The 21,814-nt window shown below is 44.5% G+C and overlaps 2 protein-coding genes across 4 annotated transcripts; both read left to right on the forward strand.

Annotated features, from left to right (window-relative positions):
* The first annotated feature begins 3,445 nt into the window (after positions 1-3,445).
* LOC147269771 (adhesion G protein-coupled receptor G2) lies at positions 3,446-12,165 on the forward strand. Its single transcript, XM_086196335.1, has 11 exons — positions 3,446-3,935; positions 4,065-4,211; positions 5,633-5,761; positions 5,899-5,944; positions 6,149-6,243; positions 7,197-7,312; positions 8,199-8,467; positions 8,619-8,715; positions 9,283-9,412; positions 9,575-9,731; positions 10,975-12,165. Exons 1-11 carry the CDS (start codon positions 3,747-3,749, stop codon positions 11,190-11,192), a joined length of 1,593 nt encoding a protein of 530 aa, XP_086052461.1. The 5' UTR covers positions 3,446-3,746; the 3' UTR covers positions 11,193-12,165.
* A 914-nt stretch (positions 12,166-13,079) lies between these two features.
* On the forward strand, positions 13,080-21,737 carry LOC147269772 (adhesion G protein-coupled receptor G3-like). Of its 3 annotated transcripts, XM_086190652.1 has the most exons (12): positions 13,107-13,198; positions 13,323-13,374; positions 15,010-15,103; positions 15,782-15,916; positions 16,537-16,701; positions 16,777-16,825; positions 16,899-16,990; positions 17,310-17,428; positions 18,678-18,958; positions 20,219-20,315; positions 20,398-20,705; positions 20,780-21,737. In XM_086190652.1, exons 1-12 carry the CDS (start codon positions 13,141-13,143, stop codon positions 20,893-20,895), a joined length of 1,566 nt encoding a protein of 521 aa, XP_086046778.1. In that variant the 5' UTR covers positions 13,107-13,140; the 3' UTR covers positions 20,896-21,737. The 3 variants fall into 3 exon arrangements, with proteins under 3 accessions (XP_086046779.1, XP_086046778.1, XP_086046780.1); XM_086190653.1 differs by lacking the exon at positions 13,323-13,374 and having other exon boundaries at positions 13,080-13,198; XM_086190654.1 differs by lacking the exon at positions 15,010-15,103 and having other exon boundaries at positions 13,156-13,198.
* Positions 21,738-21,814: the final 77 nt, after the last annotated feature.

Here is a 21,814-nt window from a genome sequence, read left to right on the forward strand (position 1 = left end):
ACACCTGCTGTGAGTGAGTCATGGTGCCTCCAGGTGAGGCGTGTGCGATGGTTCATCTATGGTTGGATCAAACCCTGGAGGCTGACACTCATCACCACCTGCCCACAGACCCATCATCCCAGGTCAGGAACTCCCACGCTAACAAATCCCCTCTGCAGGGTTTCATTCTTATCCTAATATTACTCCACAGTAAAGGAGAATCCAAAAAATTAAGCGTGACACAGAGGTATAAATAATCTATAACATATCATAGATTGATCCCATCCTATTTAATTCTGTGTATTTCATTTTATTCAAGCAGTCTAGCAGGGCCTTGTTTAGTGTCAGTCTCAATATTCCATGTTGACCACCTGGCTGGTGGGCCACCTGTGTGCCCAGCTAGTAAACCTACTGATGGATAAAACACACGCGCACAGTGCCATGTGCAGGGTCATGAGCCACAGGTGGGTCCATAAAGACAAATGAGTGAAAGAGTTACTAATTAAACAGCTGGCATGAGGTGCGGTTGGTGTGATGGTGAAAGCTCCAAACACCACCAGCACCACTTTGACTCCGCAGACTCAGGCTTTTTGTTTCTCCCATAACGTCACAAAAGAAAAGTGATTTCATCAGCTAATTTTCGTGCAAGTCACAAAAGCAACGTTTGTGTGTACGAGGTGCGTGATGGGCGGTACAGATGTTCTTGAGCTGAAACAGCTGTCTGAGTTGCCCGGAGACTCTGTTCTGCCCTTTGTATGTTCATATCTGCCCTGGCTGAGTCCTCTGGAGTGGGTCATTTGCATTTTACTGTCAAGAGTTTCACTTGTGCGCTGCTTCCCCCAGCTGGTGGAACAAGTACAATGCAACCAAATGGTGGTTGCATACAAACCTTCCTACTTCAAAGTATAGATATGCTTTTCAGTTCTTTCCAGATATTAGCTAGAACCATCTTCTCTCAAAATGGGGTTTCAGGTGTCCAGCCTTTTGTCTGTTGCAGCTTCCTCATCACAACATACATGCTTTATATGCAACTTCCCATAAAGCTCTTCTACTTCAGGCACTCTCGTTTTGCACTGTCATTCCGGTCTCATGGGTCACAGCAACATGCAAAGGTAAGTGGATGCTGTAGCTTCTACCTCGTAGAGAAATAAGGTAACGCAAATTAGTCACATCATCCTTGTGAAGATGTTACCATAAACTTTATTATTTGGTGTAATGTATCGTTCAAAGTACAATAACAGGAAACTAGATGCAGAAGTTCTTGATTCATTTCAATGATCGAGTCAAGGAAGGGTGTGAGGGTCTTAATTGAGTCATTAAATACTAAAAGTCAGGAAGTCATTTGACTTGTTTATGAATAAACTGATAAGATTTGATTAACATGTCCCCAAAGACAGCTTCCATGTCTGGGGAAGAGACAGCCAAGACCACCACCACCTTGGTCTGCCACCCAAACTGGACCCCTCTGGTTCCTCCTGTGGGTGGTGGGTCCACAGGGGGACAAACTCATGTTTCCACTCCAGGCTGGGCCCCGTCAGACCCCATGGACCAAGGCCCGACCAGGCACTCACCAATGGGCCCCTACCCCAAGGCCTGGCTTCAGGGTGGGGCCCCACTAACCCTTCATGGCTGGGTACACAGTCCTTGCCATCTCTGCCATGAAGGGTCTTTTGAACTGTTCTGTCTGGCCCTTTGCCTAGGACCAGGTCTGCCTTGGGTGATCCTACCAGGGGCAAAGGCCCCCCGACAGCATAGCTCCTAGGGCCCTTGAGCTACACAATGAGGTGACAGCTCCAGAAGGAGATAGGGTGAGAAGCTCGGAAGCTCGGTCACTCGCAATGGACTCAGAACCACTCCATGTTGGGAGTCATTTGAGGTGGTTGAGGCACCTGTTACTTTCTAGGCAGCACGGTGGAGCAGTGGTCCTCACTGTGGCAGGTAGAAGGTTGTGGGTGGAGCCCCAGCTGGAGCACAGGGTCTTTGTGTGGAGTCTGCATGTTCTCCCTGTGCCTGCATGGGTTCTCTGGCTTCCTCCCACAGTCAGAGAGGAGAGGGAGAAAATGGACAGTTTATAAATCCTTACCAGATATACAAACACTGATCTTAATGTAGAAATATTAATGCATTTATGAACAATCTGATAAGACTCTAATCCATCTGTTTCTTGAACAATAAAAGGCCCACCTTTTGTGTTAGTGATTTTTACAAGTGCTCTGGCCACAGTCTGTAAGTGGGCAGGCCCCAAAATGCAGACATGTATAATATTGACTAGTCAAAAGTTACAGACACAGGAACCTCAACATACCAATGGAAGGAAAAAACATAAGCAGCAAATCAAAGAGGTCAACAGGCCCAAGTCCTGGACAAAATCCAAGTATTAACAAAAGACAAAGTGCAAAAACAAAACTTACTCAAACCCACAGAGGCAACACCTAGAAACAACATGACTAACGCTCCAACACCAGACCTGGGACCACAGAGGTTAAATATGCTGGGGGAAATGAGACACAGGTGGTGCAATGAACACAGGTGAGACACCTGAGGTCATCACGGGAGGGAGCACAGGAAGACAGGACACCAACTACAAAAGAAAACGGGAACAAGACAAGGATCGTGACAGCTCCTCCAGGCCTGGAGGCTCTGTAGTCACTGACAACGCGAAACCAATGTGAAGGCAACGAGCCTTTGTACCAAGGCCCGTTCACACATCCAAGTGGAGCTGGGTCCAAACGGAACCTGGGTCTAAAGTGGGCTGCGCTCTTCCCATATGATCCCAGTTTGCTCAGCATCGAGACATGTTGGCTGGGTCCTCTGAGATTTTTGCCCTGCTAAATGTGTTGCTAGTTTACATTCTTTAATACATACATTTTGAAATTTTGAAGCATTTATATATATATATATATATATATATATATATATATATATATATATATATATATATATATATATATATATATACATATTGTCTTTTCTAGAAATGTTCATCAACTTGCATCATCCCTCTAAAAACAAGATATACATTCAAGGACATCTAAATCTAAAGTTAAATAACCTAAAATCTCACAAGTAACCAGTGCTTTAAAATCTGCTGTCTGCCGTTTCACGTTCAAGTCAATAAATGTGGGATTTCTCCTCTTTCTATTCAGCGTGTGTGTGTTAACGTGGTCGTGCTGCTTTGCAACTTAAACTTGATTCATGTTTTCTTTTTGTATTTGGTTCACAATTCAAAGTCTGTTGGTGAGGGACATTTTTACAATATTACATTTTTACAATAATATTTACAATAACATTTTTTTCTGTCGCTGAATGAATTTTCTTAAACTCACAGGATGAACTGGTGGCTCCGTTTCTGGTTTGTTGCGTCTTTGGCGTCTCTGAATCATACGCGGAACACTGAGAAGAAAAATCCGCAGGGGGAGGGAGGAAAGGGTCAGAACCAGGGAGGACTGGCGGGTCTAAGATTGGGCCGTTGTGGTAAAACAGGTAGGACGTTCCAACACATATAATTGATCACACAATTGTATAGATGTCTTATCAAATCATGAATGTACTTTACAGGCGTTTGGAATTTCGACGGTTGTATGGAAAATGTAAACAAAATATTGAAAAATGGAAACCAGCAGAAAGCCTTTGAGTAAGTATTTTCTTTAAAAAAAAGAAAAAAAAACGAAAAGAAAAAGCAGGATATTGCAAGGAATTGCTGAGGGTGAGCAGCAGGCAGGCCAGACATTCCTTGGTCCCAAGTTAATGATAAGATCATCATCATTATGAGAACCATGTTTTTTTCAGTATTCTTTTTCTTCTTCCTGACAAGAGTGATTGAGGACCTAGAAAAGACTCTGGAGCAAATGGAGGTGGATGAGACGACGCCCCTGTTGGCCGAAAACATGGTCGCTGTCCTGCACAAACCCAGAGGCCCCTTCAGAGTCCTTGAGTTTCATGCCAGTGACAGCGAGGTAAGAATTTATCTCAAATGAGTCCAGACATGCAGAGAGATCACGCAGCCTCGTCTGCGCCTGACAAACGCTGCACTGGCCTGTGACAGCGGTTCTCTTCCTCTTTTTGTGTTTCTGTCTCTGATGCAGGCAAAGCCAAACACACCTGTACGCAACAGCAAAGTAACCGTTCAGCTGCCGAGTGAGTTGAACCCAGACAGGAACAGCACCATTGTGTTCTGCATGATGACCTGGCCTCAGACCGAAGGGGTCAGAGACTACTCTTACTCTTTTGATGCAAAGTTTAGAGACAGAATTGAGGAGCTTCAGTCAAGAACAGCTTGTTTTTTTTTAACTGATTAGGATTTTGAAACGTAAAGACTCAATAGAATTGACTTGGGCTCCATTCTGGTTCACACCCGCTTGCACCAGGGATTCAACCCAGCTGTGTTCAAGAAGCGCTCTAACTCTGTTCAGCTGATGCTGAGTTTGAAAGATAAAAAAATAAATAAAAATACAAAAATAAATCACATTGGAATACATTGGAAACACCGTCGCTGTCCTCCGTGCTGCCACAGCTACCAAAAGGTCGTATACAAGTACGAGACACTTCACACTGGTGCCGTCTGGACAAACAGGAGTGCTTCTTTCCCGTGTGGCATTGATGTTCATGACGCACAAGAGGGAAATGACGGAAAACTCCTCGTCTCCTCAGAAAACAGGATCAATCGGCTTTCATTAGCAAGTTTATGTGGTGTAAAATTATTCTAGACATGCGCCCCTCCCATCACGTAATAACACCCTGCACCCCCTGAGGTGAGACCCAGCCGCCCTGAGAACTCGCGTCAGCCGTCTGTGCCCGCACAGCCTGGTTCTACCTTCGGCACCTCCAGCTGGTATAACTGGAAAATTTAGAGCTTCGCTTTCAGTCCCATGCTAAGGAAGTTAGCATTTTCTTGTTTCTCGTGCTAGCGTTTGATGAGAGGCACTAGCTCGGTTTGGATGCTAATAAATTGCAACTGTGGCCCACCGACCCAAACCATTTACTTAGAAGTCAGAACAAAGGTGACAGGAAATTTTGATTTTAGTCAATTTAAGTACTGAATACTGTCAAAGCTCCTGCTGCCAATTCCAATCATACCATTGGTTAAGAAGTTGTTAACACAGACCTTCAGAGAACTCGTGTTTTATTTGATTGACGTAGTATTTTAAGGGTGTCGCCTTACTTCAGCAGCAGGTCGGCGCTGGAGCTGAACCAGAGTGGACAGCAACTTGAATGATGTCACCATTCGCCGGCATGAATTAAATGCTGAAATGTTCACATTGCACCCGTTTTTGTGACTTTATTCCTGAAAAATAGTTCTGTAACAAGAAACAATATTTTAATGATTTATACCATAATTTTTTGACGCCTCACAGCGAAAAAAGTAAATGTTATGAAATGACAAAAGTTTTTAAAAACTGCACGGATAAAAAAGAGGAAGTGATTTAATTCCTCACACATAATATCCTCTGATGCAATGGCGCATGTAAGGGGAACAAACCATTGTGGCTCTATATTTTACCTACAAGCTCCAGCACTTCACTCCAGCATGTAAAAAAAGAATACAATATTGTAAAAGAACTTCAAACACGCCAAGGAAACCTCGACCAATCGCTTTTGACATTTTCTTGAATAAATGGTCGTATTAGTGGACTGAGTGTGTTGTGTGTTGTAGCCCTCAGGGGGAGCCTCCCAGGGTGAACTGTACGAGCGCAGACTGGTCGGCCTGAGCGTGAGGAGCAGGAGGATTTCAGGGTTACAGCAGCGTGTGAACATCACCATGAAGCTCACTACCAAAGTGAAAGTAACAAAAATCACACAGAACATTTACTGAAACTACTTTTTTTTTGTTTTTGCACCCACCAAATAGATAAACCTGAACTAACGTGGATTAAATCACGACAATGTAACCCTGTAATCAAACTTATCGTTGCATCACAGGACTCCCCAAATCCTGAATGTGTGTTCTTGAATTTTTCATCAAAAGGTGAGAAACTTACAAAAGGATAACTGTGAAATTTAGACATTAAATTCCTGAAGAGTGAGACTGTGTAATTTATTCTCATTTGTTTGCTGAATACGTGGGTTTGTGTGTGTGTGTGTGTGTGTGTGTGTGTGTGTGTGTGTGTGTGTGTGTGTGTGTGTGTGTGTGTGTGTGTGTGTGTGTGTGTGTGTGTGTCTGACTGGTCAGAGTACAGTTCTGATGGCTGTGAAACGCTGTGGGAGCCCCATCAGGGTCGAGTCACCTGCTCCTGCGACCACCTCACATACTTCGGTGTGCTCATGGTAGGACGGGACTTTTTCATCAAATATTGTCTGAGTGTGGAGTGACAGTCCCTGATGCTTCCTGAGATGTTGTCCTCTATGTGGAGGGTGAGACGCACGTTCACTCCCCCAACCATGGTTCAGATGTGACACAATCAACCAGCCTCTGACTTGACTTCACCCCTGGAGGCTGAAGAGGCTAACAGTCTATTTATTAGTGTCACAGTTGTAACACCAGAAGTCCACGTGATGTCGCTCTGTTGCTGCTTAACTTGAATGGGGTTTTCCATGCAGGGTGTGTGCTTGTAAAAGAGGACCCACACTGGTGCCGTCCTGGTACTTTTACTTAAATCGAGGGTCTAATTTCATGACAGACAGCAAAAGCAGAGCCTGACATTGAATCAGTAAAGTAAAAGATATTTAAAACTAATAAGAATAAGAGTTGTGTGGCTGACTTCATGAAGACAAAACATAATCCTGAATATTCACTTTTTAGTCCGTATTTGTCGTCAACAATTAATATGAATAAACATAGAAGGATAAACCTCAAATGTAGAAGTGATCATTATAGACAACTTCTTCTTATTATTATTATTATTATTATTATTATTAATCATTATTCTTATAATTCTACAATTCTACAATTTCATTTAGCAGACGCTTTTGTCCAAAGCGACGTACAACACAAGCAAGATTTTAGACCGGAGGGAAAAACTTCAGTCAGAATGACAAAGTGCAGTGTTTGATCCAGTGGTTTAGGACTCTTGTCTTTTAACTGTTGAATACTCAGGGGCGTTACTCTTCATTCTACTTTGGTCAATTTTGCACACAAGTATTAATCATAAACTGGTCGTAACATCAGAGTGCAGTATTGCCCCTGAAATGAAGTAGGATAGAACAACAACACATGCCAGTCTGTAGATCTGATGTCAGGAGGGCGCCAGTGAGGAGAAACCTCTGCGTGTCCTTCACAGACCTCAGCTTCTCTTTCACGAGCAAACCTGGAGGTGATGACGTACATCAGCCTCGCGGGCTGCAGCCTCTCCCTCCTCGCCCTCGTCGTCACCGTGCTGCTCTTCATCACTAAAAGGTGCGTCACTCTTCTTCAGGTGAGTCCAGCTGGGAGTCATAGAATCGACGCAGGCTTGATAAATGACACAAAACGATGCACAACCAGTGGTGGAAGAAGTTCACACTTCCCGGATAGAACTGCATGGAACTTAAACATGAAAAAGTCAAAGTACACAGCATGGCTGAGTATTCATCAGTGTCATGTTAAAATGGCACGTGTGTTCCGGTTAGAGTTGGAAACTCTACAGGTTAAAGTCCATCATCTTCATCAAGTAACTAGTGAGTGTTCGAATAAATGTAATGGAGTAAAAAGCACAATATGGTCTTTGAAGTTTTGTGGAATAAAAGAGAAAAAGACCGAAATACTCCAGTAAACTACCTTGACATTGTACTTAAGATCAGTTCTTGAGTAAAAATACTCTTGTTACGTTCCACTCCTGTTTACATGTCTTGGTCTGGTGCATCTTTAACACACGTACAATAAACAACGTGTTAACATGCAGCGGAGGCGTGTTCATATCATGATATTATTTTCTACATGTATCACTGTGGTGCAGCAGGATCCAAGTATTCTCCCCCGACATGGACAACAACCTGCTCAGCTTGGTCGGCTCCAGATGTCGCCATTATATTTCTAATTTTCTGGCATTTAATTTCCAATTAAAATAAATCAATTAAATTATTCTTATTCTTATTCTTATTATTACCCTTGCTATGTAAATGTTGATAATAATAATAATAATGATTAAAAACAATAATGATATTATAATGATATATTATTTCTTGTAAAGTTTCCCTGTTCAGACTTATTACTACTTCACATAAACTGGAAATACAAGTGATCCTTGAGTTTAAGTTCATGACAGATTTGTATAAAGTTTCTCAACTTGTTGCCTGACCAACAGAAGCATCAAGGCAGACGTGTCCATGCGGGTCCACGTGAGCCTCGCCGTCGCCCTGATCCTCCTCAACCTGCACTTCCTCCCCAGTCAGGCGGTGGCAGCCGGGTCCTCCACGGCGTTTTGTTTTTACATGGCGCTCTCTCTTCACTACTCACTGCTGGCCAGCTTCAGCTGGATGGCTCTGGAGAGTTTCCACCTCTACCTTCTGTTGGTCAGGGTCTTCAACATCTACATCAGAAGATACATGCTCAAGCTCAGCCTGGTGGGATGGAGTGAGTAGAGGCAACAAAGTACCGCACTGAGCTCTTGTGTTGTCTCTCTGCTGTATCGTACTGGGTTTGTTTTCTTTCTGTAGCATATAAATGGGTATAAAAGGAAGTTCTGGTTGAGCCCGCTCCTGAGAGGATCCATCTCTTCCCTCAGGTGTCCCCGCAGTCGTGGTGTCCCTGGTGGTCCTCGTTGACAGAGACGCGTACGGCCGCACCCCTCTCAGCTCGTTTGACCCCAACAGCACCACAATGTAAGAGAGAGCATGAGCAATAGTCATGCTGATCATTCGAGGTACACCCAGGACGGATTATTGGCATAAACAGAAGATAATATTAATAACTACATGATCATTAGTGTGTTCTATTTGCTTAGCTCTGAATGAGGCCTTCATATCATTTTAAAAACACCTCCTCTGAGCACTCAAAGGGAAAATGTAGCTTCCCTGAAGCTAAATATAAGATATGATATGATGTTATTTTTTTGTTGACTCTTCTACCCCCACACATGTAAAGGATTAGACCAGGGGTGGGCAACCGTGTGCCATGGAGGGCCGTGTGTATGCAGGTTCTCCTTCCAACCCAACACTTCAACAGGTGATTCCACTGATGAACACACCTTCAGCCACAGAGGAGTGTTAATGAGTGAGGTCACCTGTTAAAGTGTTGGGTTGGAAGGAAAACCTGCATACACACGGCCCTCCATGGCACACGGTTGCCCACCCCTGGATGAGACCATCAGAGGGCGCGATCTTCAGCTTCACCTCTAGATGTTACTCGACCCGAGACACCTTCCCCTCACTGACTCCCTCTGTTGGTAGATGCTATATATCCGACTCCACTGTGAAGATGGTGACCACCGTGGGTGTTTTCTGCTTCGTTTTTGCCTTTAACATGATTATGTTAGCGGTGACAGTCCAACGTGTCCTCAGGCTCCGCCACAGGAAAGAGGTACGATCATTCTGCGCTCTGAACCACTCTTACCCTTCAGTCTTCAACTGGTTTGCTGATATGATGATTTTTTAAACAAGTTGAATGGACACTGAATGCTGTAATGTCATAGGAAGCAGCTTTAGTGTGTGACGGGCCATAATGGTCACTGTGTTTTGCCAGTTTGGGCAGAATGATTGTGCCCGAGCCAAGAAAGACATCTTCACCCTGCTGGGAGTCACCACTCTGCTCGGCATCCCCTGGGGCCTGATCTTCTTCTCGTTCGGGGACCTGAGTGTTCCAGGCCTCTACCTCTTCAGCATCTTCAACTCACTGCAAGGTCTCCACAACCTACGAGCTCTACTCTGTGCTGATGTTACTGCAAACATGACGAACAAAGTTAGAGGAGGCAAACATATGCCGCGTAAACACAAATCTGAGGTTCATAGTCATAAGCTCTTTTTTGTTGCAGATATAGAGTCCTGCACAAATAAGGCCTGAAGTTTGGCATTGTGTCTGGTTCCCTTTGTCTCAAAATCTAGTGAAAATTTGGGGTTTTACAGTCAAACCCCTTAGATGGCCTGTGGTTAACGCTAGCTTAGAGCGCTATATCACCCAAAAAGTGTTGTTTACCTTTCAAGTACAAATAGGTGTCAAACTCAAAAAGATGTTTTTCACCTCCTTCATCCCCTCCTTGTGGATCCAGAATGCAGAAAGAGCCAGCCACGTCTATTGAGCTCGAAGCTATGACGGCTGACTGCTCGCAACAGCTGAACTCTCCAAAAATGTCCATGAAGGCTTCAGCTGGTTTCTTTGTGGTTTCAGCTCGATGAACAATAAGATGCAGATTGTACCGAGCGACAGAGGAGTGTCAACTGATGTTTGAAGACAGTTTCGCTGTTGTTAGCCATCATTCAACATTAGCTTCACGCTAAATAAATGCAGCTGGCTCTTTCTGCATTCTGGAGTCACAAAGAAGTGACACAGGCAGGAAAAACTTCTTCATGAGCTCAAGACAGATATTTGTGAGTTCTTGAAAGGCAATAAAAACACTTTCTGGGGGGAGTTTTGCTTTGAATTGAGGTGAAGTGTTTATGGCACTGCTATAAAGCAACAGCATGAACTTTTCTCCTGTTTTCATGTCATAAAATGACTGAGTGGATGTGTTACTATTTTATTCTATGGAGTATAAATATTATAAATACTCTGTGTGCCTTTGGGACACCAGTTTCTTACAAGTGGCTCAGTGAGACGGTGCATGTCATCACACTGAAAGCAAGAGAAGGGGATGAAGTCATCTGTCACATAGTTCATTCCTAGCATGATGTTAGCTTAGTTCTTCTTTGTACTTCAAGAATCATAAAAGTGCAGTGTGAGTCAAAGTTTTGTTTGCCACAGAGCGTCATTTTGGTCATGATGGAAAACCCCCGTGTAAAAGTCCCATTGGCTTTGCTAAGGAACCCAGGGCTATGCTAACTTCCTGTTACTCTGCTGTGCTAACATGTCTTCTCATTCATGATTGCATTTGCACCATGGGGTCCCTCTCGCCAGCACTCAGTCTGTCTTTCCTTTGACACATGCAGGTTTCTTCATCTTCTTGTGGTTTGTGATGTCTTTGAAAAAGACTGGAGGTTCATCTGCCAGGACCAGCAGTGACATACGTAGCACCAACAGCGAACCAGCAACCCAAAATGACCCGCGTGACTTCACCAGAGCCCGCCACGGGGAGCCACGCCACTCTCCATCAATCCCCACTGTAACGAACTTGGTTGCAGTTCTACCGGAATGCCACTGGGGGTGATAGCGGGCGAATGCAGAATGAATTGGGGTTTTTGGAGCTAGAAGGCTAAATTTGTCTCTTTCACCTAACTGTCGCTGAAAAGTCACACATTTTATTGTAGTATCAGCAACTTCATATTTATCTCACATTAAAAGTGAAGTTAGTTAGTACTTTTGTCCTTTCGATTTCTTTCAGGTTGGGTCGATGTTGGCCGTAACACGCTAACATTCTGCTAATGAATGCTGATTGGTCAGTGACGGACTTGCGAGTGATTACGACCAGAGATCCCGCTTGATGGCATCTGAAACAAGACCAGAACAGAAACAGGATCTTAAGGACTGTCTCGTAGAATTTAATATTTGTGTTCAATGCTCATTGTGTCAATATACGTGGTGCAATATTAAGACCTTGAAGAATACAATAGCTTCATGTCCCGCTCAATAGCACCGAACGTCAATTTTTGCCTTTTGAAATCAAAGAGAGAGACAGGAAATGCAACTGCTCTGCAGCTGTTGTCTCCTGTACGGGTTAAGGGCTGCGCCTGGGAGGGAAATGTATTGAATTTTTTAAAGGTCTTTTCAGAACAGATAAGGGAACTTAAAAAATGCAATATTTGGCAAAGGAACTGAATGCGTGTGAATCCAAATTTTCAAATTACTTGACAAAAGATGATATGCGGAGAAAAGTGGTTTGATGAGGGTTCAGCCCCATCCATCCTTCCATACATCCCTCCATCCATCCATCTTCCCCCTCTTCTCCTGTTGAGGGTGGTGGGGGTGGAGCCTATCCCAGCAGCCTTCCCCCTGGACAGGTCACCAGTCCATGGCAGGGCCAACACATAGAGACAGACAACCATTGGCTCTCCCAGCCACGCCTACGGTCAATTTAGAGTCTGGATCAACCTGGTCCCTCTTGATGTCTTTGGACTGTGGAGGAAGCTGGAGTACCAGAGAGAACCCAGCAGGAACAGGGAGAACATGGAGACTCACACAGAAAGACCCCGTGCTGCAGCCGGGGCTCCACCCACAACCTTCTTGGTGGGGGGCCACAGGGAGGACCACTGCTCCACTGGGCCGCCCAGGAAGTAACTGGAGAGTGGCACTAGAAGACATTCTGAGACTTCACTCAGCTGGATTTGAAAGCTGGATGCTTTATGGGCTCTGACATGATTTGTAGAGTCAAAATACTGGACCCGACACATTTTTCACAGCTGTTTGAGGGTTGAGACTTGGTTTTAGAGTTGAGGTTAGATTTAGGTCAGGGCTGGGCATGTTTATTTCAATTTTTCAGATATATTGAAGTTATATTAGCTGGAATGAGTCATACAGTACAAAAATAAATGAATGAAGAGAGATAAGAAAAAATGTAAATATTAACATGAGGTTAAAACATTTGAGGCTCAGGTCATGTGGCTGAGGTTTCACTTCCTGTGGAAACAGTTTGTGCCAGTGCTTGTGGACCAAGTGTCTTAATTCTTTTATTTTCTTGAGTGAAAAAGCGTCACATTTGAAAACTTCCTCTTTCTATTTGCAGTCTTTGACTCCAGGGAATATGCCACTGTACAATAAAGGCATAGAAAATAAAGTGTGCACTTCATTTCTTATTTTCAGTTTCCATGAGATAAATGTGCTGTAGTTCCGTTGACCTTAATGTTTGGAACTTGCTGACCAAAAAGTTGAATTAAAGGCAGTGTTTTCTCACATTTTTCCATGTGTCATGAGTGATTCTGAACGATAAATATGGCGCTCGCTATCTCAGTCAGCTTGGCACGGCAAGGACATTTCCAAAACCTCTCCTACAGACTTCAGTCATGATAGAAACCCTGAAGCCCTCATCAGTGAATCACTTCCTTTATTCAGGTTTGACCACATCCACCCTGCTAGCAACATGTGACACTGCAGATGTGAAACTCACTAACCACCTCACCGAGCGAGCTTCAAACTCAGGGAATCAAGCAGTGTGACACACGATGTGGGTGACCGTCTGTCTCATGTTGCACGTCTGGTTTTCTACAACCAAAGCTGATGGTGAGTTTTCCTCCCGTGTTTATTAATTCGGTGTGAGGTGAATCCAACTTTCAACTGTTGAGTGTTGTTTTTAACGAGATCCGTTTTGCTTGCTTGTAAGCGGTTTGTCTTCAACTCTTTACAGAATGCAGCTCTATCCTCGAGAAATGTGTCCAAAATACCATCCTCTCAACCAAGTAACTCACTCACTTCTGCTTTTTTTTGAGGGCAAATATCCATCTTCACCCGACTAAGATCGTCACCTTCTTCAAATAATCACCTCAGTCATTTTTTTGACCAAAAATGATATTTTTGCCTAAAATAACTCCTTTTGATGTTTTTTTCCACTCCAGTTTTTTTTTGTGTTTTCTGAAAAACTTGGCGATGCTTTTAAGAAGGTGACGAGGTGTGAAGTCATGAACTGCTGCTGAATGAGTGCTGAGATGACCAGGGATGCGCTGATATGAAGATTGTTGGCCGATATTTACTGATAAAGTTTAGAAAAAAAAATCGTATGTTATTCACATCTGATACTGAAAAACACCTGTAAAAATTGTGAATCGGGAAAAGGTGATGTTCTGTTACCAAAACGTTTGGAGCAGCCAAAAATCAACGTGGCACAATTTGTTGTGAATGTTTGGTGGTCCTGAGGGTCAAACCTCGACCAGGTTTCACAAACACAATGACATTTCAGACCAAGGAAAGAGCGAGAAAACAGCTTGAGCGTGATTGGACCGGTGGACGCCGCGTCCTCTTTCTGCTGCTAGTTGCTCTCAACCATGTTTTTGGATGAATTTTAAACTTTGTTTGATAGAATGGAGTCCAGTCAAGTCAGTTTTATTTGTCAAACCCCAACCAAAGTTCTCTCATGGCACTTTCCAAGTGGAGCAGGTCCAGCACCTCACTCCTTCAATGAACCTCCACCCAACAATTCTCCATCAGCAAGCACATCCTGCACCAGCGTGGAGGTGGAGAGTTACACCATAAGGGATTATTTTAACCAAGGACGTTCCTGTGATCGGTGGCGCAGGACGTTCTCATCGTGCCCGGCAATCGTCACCTATCAACCTGATGCCCGCAGGCTCGTCGGTCTCCAGACAGCAAAACAACCAATTACAGCAGTGACATCTCTGAATTTACTGGGCTTCAGTCCAATCACAAGAAGTTGGAAGTCCGTGCACGACCGCTGTTGAGAGCGTGGACTGCATGTGAAAATGTTGAGTGTAACTAGCAGCAGAAACAGGAAGTGATTTACAGCTGTCGCCAGGGTCTCAGTCCAATCACAAGCAAGTCACCCTGTAGGTGCGATGTTCCAACTGAGCTCAAGGAAATCATTTTCAAAGTCAAGCTAGCTTTAAAAATACAAACGCAAAGCTTTGCGTGTGTACTATAATCAAAGTAACAATACTTGAATACACGAGCACCCGGTATATCATTTAATGAGAGTCCAGGTTAACGGACTTTTGTAAAAAGTCTGGCTCTTATCTCTAATTACACCATCAAGGCTTTATGATGAATCCATGCAGACACGAGTGTCTGCGGGTAAACTCTCTTTCCGTGGAAGATCTTTTCAGTCAGCCAGAGGAGAGAATTCAGAGAGAGAAGAAACTGTAAAAAGTTGAGTGATAATGTGAAAAAGTAACGTCTTAAACTCAGCAGCTCACAAACAGTGTTTTTTAAAATACTCAGCTGGCAAAAGGGACGTAGAGTTTTCTGAACGGTAACTTAAAGATCACTAAGACAGCAGCCAGTGTTATTATCACATCCACCTTCATTCAGTTATCAAGAATTCTGTATAACCACACGCTTGGATTGTCGGCTCCCGTTTTTAGGTGTTATGAGGACAATATGGCATCCTGTACAATAAAAACTCGCCTTTGGTCAACACCTGGCTTCGTCTACAGGAAACTGAACACGTCTCAACATGTGAGGACTTTCTTTCTTGTCTGCTTCTCTTGTCTAATCATCATTCTGAAGTTGTTGAGTAATGTTGGACACTGAGAAATTATAGTCCTCCTTCACAAGACAGTGACAAGCAAGCTCGTACCCAGCAGACGGGACGGACTTGGACTACAAGGCTTCAAGCTCTCTGTTTGGTGTTGCCGCTTACTTTTTCTGACAGTCATTTCCTCTGCAAATTTCATCTGTAGAACTTCATTGCTATTCTTGCGCTCCCTACACAAACCACGGATCAGAGTCAAAACTGCTGGTGCACAGCACGCACACTCTAACAGAGAGCAAAGAGCACCAATGTTTGTCACATGAAAGACCCAGAAAATCCTTTCTGAAAGAAAACTGCACTCTTTAGTTGACTTTGTGTCCTTCCTGCCTGTCAAGAGGTTCACTTCTGGCCTTTTGAAGAGCAGTGCTGTTCTTTTGAGGCAACTAATGTGCCTCTGAAGGAACATTCTCTAGAAGTGCATCTCTAAGAACAGAAATGTTCTTTTCTGGCTGCTCCATTTACGTGTGTGGAAGCGGGAATAGAAAGTTTTACTGCTGAAAAATGTAAAACCACAAGAACAAAGGTACAGATTTATGAAAGAAAAGAAGAAAATACTCTCATATGAAAAACATAATTACCTTGTCGGACCGGATGTCTTTTAGGCCATGGAGAGTCCCGATCCTGCTCTCCAGTTTTACATCCCGTCTTCGGCTCTCCAGAGAATCAGAGGAGCTGGAGCTCAGGAGGAGGAGGAGGTGGAGCTAAGAGCCACTGTGCTCAACAGCACTCTCTTCAAGGTCAGTCGCTGCCACAGTCCATCCATCCATCATCACCCGTTTGTCCTGTTCAGGGAAGTCTCCCAGCAGAGACAGAGAGACGGAGCAGAGAAGGAAGCCCAAGCGCTCACATTCCAACCTGCATGCGTCCAATTAACCTAACGAGGGTTTCTGGTGTGTGGGAGTCTTCAGTCCCAGGAGTGCTCACACTTGTGTCGTATCACATGGCGATATGTCCTGATACATATCATAATGAGGGTTCCCTGCCCAGTCCTATCCCGTATCCTATGATTCACAACCTGCAGTGTTAATGAGATAAGCCTCGTTTACTGTTCCTCCTACTTCATAATTACAGCGGACAAGAAAGCTAGAGGTGAATGGGGAAGTTTCTCTGGTCGGACTCCAGTGTTGGCTTCTAGTTTCCCAATTTATACGCTGAGTTAATATGAAAATAAAAGAAGAGTTCATGCTATATATTTAATGTGGGTGCAATTCCATGCATTTTTAAAACTTCACCTCAAAGCCAAAAAAGTGTATTTTGCCCCTCGAGCTCTCCCTGAGAGGAGCCCTGGGCTGCTGGCGATGTTCCTCCCTCCTCAGCCTCATTCCAGCATGTCTTCCTCCTTTGATTGTTGTCGCAGCCGAGTTCCTCTCAGGGGAGGGGACGGGCGAGGAAGATCCTTCCTCACGAACCTGAGCCTCAAGGCGACGTTATGGGGAGTCAAGTGCTGTTTGTGAAGGCTGGGACCCATCGGGTCACAGACCTGCCACAGCCCATCATATTAACCTTCCTCTGCAGCAAACAGGTAGAGCAAACATTTGTTGAGAATCACAAAGCGCCATCATCCTCTCTCCTGAAGTTGATGTGATCCATGTTCCAGGTGAGCAGCGGGACTTGTGTGTTCTGGGAGGAGTTGGACGATGGATCAGGTGGGCTCCGCGCTGCAGGCCACCCCAACATTCACGTACCAAACCCAAACGATTAACACGGTTGTGTTTTCAGCTCGCTGGAGCACAGGAGGCTGTGAGACCTCGTACAATGGGGGCACGTTCACCTGTAGCTGCAACCACCTGAGTTTTTTTGCTGTGCTTGTGGTAAATTCTCCTTTTCTATCCAAGTGTTTTTATTTATTTATTTTTTTTATAATGCCCCATTTCCTGAAAATGCTTTTTCACCAATCCCATCTCTCCCTACCCAGTGGGCTACATACTCTGCCTGTAAGAGGTGTTTTCAAGCGTTTCTGCAAGACTTGCTTAGTTTGAAACTGTGCGTGTGTGTGTGTGTGTGTGTGTGTGTGTGTGTGTGTGTGTGTGTGTGTGTGTGTGTGTGTGTGTGTGGTGGGAGGCGCCTCCATCGCCCTGCTGAGCTGTAAACAAGTTTACATTCCCTTCACTGTGTCCTGTCCTCCACCAGAACCCAGAACTCCCCGTGAGTGAACAAAACGCTGCCAACCTCAGCTACATCACCTACGTTGGTTCGGCGCTCTCCGTCGTCTTCGCAGTCATCAGCTTCATCATCTACACTTGTCTTCAGTGAGTTCTTTTTTTTTAAAGCAATCTGGCTGTGTGACTATCATCATTTATTGTTGTGTCCAGGTTTCGGTGGGTAGGTTATCCTGTTAAAAAAGAATCCCTCATTCATGAAAAATTTCTTACCCACAAATTTGTTCTTAAACTCAATAGGAAACCCTCAGTTTAGTCTCAGACTGATCTGTAACGTTTGATTCTTCCCAAGCCGGGGTGGTGGCCTGCCTGCACCACCACACTAGCAAGAGTCTTATCCTGCGTAAGAGCAACTTTTATGCTTCGGAGCGTTTCACGAACAAGCCCCAAAGTTATACGTCTTGTTTGTCTGTGTCCCAGAACTGTGGGTCAAAGGTAGGTAGAAACTAACTCTAAATGCATCCAGAGTGTGAAGAGGACACATATCTGGGACAACACCCTGACTGTTACACAGTGCTTTTTTTCATTTTTCAAAACCCCATGTCAGTTCCAGTGTGTGGGATGGGGTGACCTCTCCCTGATAAGAAAGAGCTTAACAGCAGATTTTCACTGTTTCTGAGATCCATGCAGTTCTTTCTCTTATCTGGGTGTCGAGAAAGAGATAAGATAAGGCCAAATTCTGGGGTGAACCCAAGTGCACGACTCTGCAGCGAGGAGCAAGATTAACAACATTTATTGGCAAAGTACAAATGGAAGGTCACTCGTGGCGAGGAAAAGGGGCGAAGCTACAAACTCAAAATCACTCACAAAGAGGAGGATCTAGCGAGACAAAGGATCAATGATTCACAAAACTCAACCAGACAAGGATGGAGGCATGGCCTGGCTACGGTTGGTCTGAGGCGACGGGCATGGCGAACTAGCACAAGACAAAGGGAAACGCAGACTATAAATACACGAGGTGAAGGGAAACAGGTGGACACAATCAGGGCGGGGAAGACAATCAGACCAGCGGGAAACACACCAGGGGGAAGGGGAAGTTACCTGAAACGGGAGGAGAGTTAGAGTTCAAAATAAAATGGGAAATCACAAGACAACATAGACACGAGGCAAACAAAGACCACCACCAAGATTGCTTGGATATGACAGTGCTACTAATCATGGCCGACTTAGTCAGAGAGCACGAGGAGGGTCCCTGCTGGACACACCAGCATCCTGAACCCGAGCTCGGTGATGACTGGTGGTGATGGAATGATATGTGGATGACACCTGCTGAGTAATAAAATATCATAAGCGCTGATTATGAAAGACAATTTTACACTGCATGTGTTTCCTCTTCCAGCCGGAGGCGTCCAGAGAAAGCCATCAGCGTGCACTTGCACCTGACTGGGGCGCTGCTCTGCCTCCACATCAGCTTCCTGCTGGGAAGCTTCTGGGTGTGGAAGCTGAAGCGGGACCAGGAGGACTGGGTTTGTCAAGGACTGGGTCTCCTTCTGCACTGGTCCCTACTGGCCACCATCAGCTGGACAGCTGTGGAAGGGTTCCACCTTTACCTCCTGCTGGTCAGAGTCTTCAACATCTATGTCAGGAGATACCTGCTCAAGCTCAGCCTGGTGGGATGGGGTGAGACCAGCTTTGCCAATTAAGGAACCCTGTAATCTCTAAATGGGCTCTGCCAACATCTGATGGGTCCCAGCAGGTCATGGGTTTGCTACTGTGGCTATTTGGTGGGCCGGCCCCTCTGATGCCTCCCAGAACTGCCAAATTAGCCGGTCTAGGGCTGTTTGTATAGAGCTTTGAAAGCTCAGGGGTCATGATGAGGGCAGATTGTCAATGTAATGAAGCAGACAACTGGGGGCCAACAAGCTGAGGACCGGTTGTTAGTAGTCACTTCTTTTTGCCTTTTTTTTTTTTTTACACATACAGCAGACTCACAGCAATACGAGAAGTAATTCAGCCACATTTCTGTCCACGATTAACATCGTCTTTCACTCTGTGTTTCTTCTGAAGGCCAAAGCTCCTCAAATCTGACCACTTTGGAGCCAGAAATGACCATATTTGGACATGAGAGTAGAGGAACCACAGTGTCTCATGACTTGTCAGTTGTGTCTTAAGTAAAAACCCCCAGCTTGTCTTCAAGTTCACTCTACATTGGACCATGATTTCCAAAACTATCAGCGTGCTGTATTAAGGAAGACTTTAATGTATTAAAGAAGACAAATATTTACTGGGGACATAAAATCAAGCCAGGCGTAGACTCTTGTTCTCAAAGGCTCCTAAATGAATAGATTTAGTTTTTCATGTCGCCACCTGCTGGCCAGTATGAAGAATGAAGTTTAAGTGACTCATGAACCCAGAGGCTGCGTTCGTCACATGGCTGCCCAAACAATTCATCCGCACTTGTACAGTCAAAATAAGTTGTTATAGCACGGTGGTGGGAAAAGTCAGATCTGCTAACTGGAATTTGAATTAATAATTTGATCGCATGGCTCATCTTTTGTATTCTGAGACATGTCACTGAACATTTTAAAACATTCATCAGCTGCTCCTTTACAGTCAGTGTCCGGGGCGGTGGTGGGGGGTCCTTGAAGCTACAACAGGGACTTCTATTAATAATCTGAGAAGGTTTTGTCATCGGATTAGTTCACACCTCTGAGTGCAGGATGAGTTATCAAACAAGAAGAGAAGAGACTGGGATTTAAATGTAAAAGAAAATATTTGGTTCTGATATCGAGAGATGAATAAACAGTTAAAACCCAGGAGGGGACATGGGAAGAAGTGTTCTCAATCCAACTGGACCTTTTGTTGATCTTTTTTTGTTTGTTTTTTTTGCACTGAGTAAAAACTGCTGATGGAAGGAACCTGTCTCTGGTCTTCGCTTAGGTCTTCCCACTCTGACTGTGCTGGTTTGTGGGATTTCTGGTGCTTATGGGAAATACATTCCGAAGGACAGCAGCAACCGTAGTTCAACAGCTGAGATGTGAGAAACTGGAAAAGCGCAATAACAACTTTGCATTCCCTGCTGGTGCATATCGTAACTGTTTCTCCACAATAACCTGCAGATGCTGGATCAGCAGCCAGTTCCCACACAGACTGTTGGTCAGCTACGCCACAGCGGTGGCCTTCCCATGCCTGGTGGTGCTGTATAATTCCTGCATGCTGGGCTTGGTGGTGTTTAAGCTCTGGGCGCTGCGGGGAGGCAACAGCAACTGGAAGAATGGGAGCAGAGAGAACTGGAGCAGGCTCTGGAAGGATTGTGTGAGTGTGCTGGGCCTCAGCTGTGTGCTGGGGTTGCCATGGGGCTTAGCCATCACCACCTACATCTCCCTCGCCGGGGTCTACATCTTCACCATACTCAACTCGCTGCAAGGTCAGTGCTCGCTGGATCCTCCTCGCTCAGCTGATGTTGGAGGAGGATTTCACCTCTCCTTTGTCTCCTTGCAGGCGTATTTGTGTTCCTGTGGTCTGTTGCTTTGACCTGCAAGCCTCAGACAGACAGCAACTTCTCCAGCAGAGACCCTTCCTCACAGAACATGATGACCACCAGTTTCAATAGCTGAAAGAGAGAACACATGTTAAACTTAAAACCTATATTAGGTGTTTGCTGACCTTTGGATTCCAGAGATACAGTTTGCAGTTTTAGAAACACGCCATTTGTTTGGAAATTAGTTTATTGTCTGGGTGACACAGTGGAGCAGAGGTCATCACCGTGGCCCCCCAGCAAGCAGGTTGTGGGCGGAGCCTCGGCTGGAGCACGGGGTCTTTCTGTGTGAGTCTCCATGTTCTCCCTGTTCCTGCGTGGTTCTCTCCGGTACTCCAGCTTCCTCCATAGTCCAAAGACATCAAGAGGGGACCAGGTTAATCCGGACTCTAAATTGACCGTAGGCGTGGCTGGGAGAGCCAATGGTTGTCTGTCTATTTATAGTTATTTCACAATGAATGTCAAGCACCACCCTACTTCTATCCATGTAGGCAAAGCTTGTTTTGAAGAAAAAATGTGTTTGATTACTGAGGGCAGAGCTATGCTAATACTACCCATCCACAATCGTTCATCGTGCTAAGCTAACTAGCAGTCACTGGTCTCAGTGGGGCTCAGTTCATGAATGCAGCAGGAGATGAGGGTAACATCTTTAAATGTAAATAAAACAAACATCTGTTATATCTGGCTTTTATTTCGTGTTTTATAATTTTATAGGTTTTAGCTTCATATTATTTTCAATGGTCTCAACTATTTTATCATTTCTTTTTATGATCAATGTTAATTTTAGAATAAATAATTTATTTGTTCTAAATTTAATAACTATTATAGCCTGTTTCATTTTCATGCGGCTATTTCTAGCCCCTTATGTATGTTTTAATCAGATTTTATTGTTTTATTTGATTCGAGTCTTGACAATTTCTTTCCCCCTCTTTAATTGTTCATTTGGCTCCAAATCTATAAATATATTTTCACTTTCAATCTCTCCTGTTTCTTTAATC

Source organism: Aulostomus chinensis, chromosome 2 (genome assembly GCF_037954235.1).
Source record: "Aulostomus chinensis isolate RoL2024-O1b breed Wild chromosome 2, RoL_Achi_v1.0, whole genome shotgun sequence".
Taxonomy (NCBI): Eukaryota; Metazoa; Chordata; class Actinopteri; order Syngnathiformes; family Aulostomidae; genus Aulostomus; species Aulostomus chinensis.

Coding starts and splice junctions, on each gene's coding strand:
- LOC147269771 (XM_086196335.1), top strand. CDS start 3,747: ATGAGAACCATGTTTTTTTCAGTATTCTTTTTCTTCTTCCTGACAAGA. Junction 4,212..5,632: donor ACTACTCTTACTCTTTTGAT/GCAAAGTTTAGA, acceptor TGTGTGTTGTAG/CCCTCAGGGGGAGCCTCCCA. Junction 9,732..10,974: donor CATCTTCAACTCACTGCAAG/GTCTCCACAACC, acceptor TGACACATGCAG/GTTTCTTCATCTTCTTGTGG.
- LOC147269772 (XM_086190652.1), top strand. CDS start 13,141: ATGTGGGTGACCGTCTGTCTCATGTTGCACGTCTGGTTTTCTACAACC. Junction 15,917..16,536: donor TCAACAGCACTCTCTTCAAG/GTCAGTCGCTGC, acceptor TTGTTGTCGCAG/CCGAGTTCCTCTCAGGGGAG. Junction 20,706..20,779: donor CATACTCAACTCGCTGCAAG/GTCAGTGCTCGC, acceptor GTCTCCTTGCAG/GCGTATTTGTGTTCCTGTGG.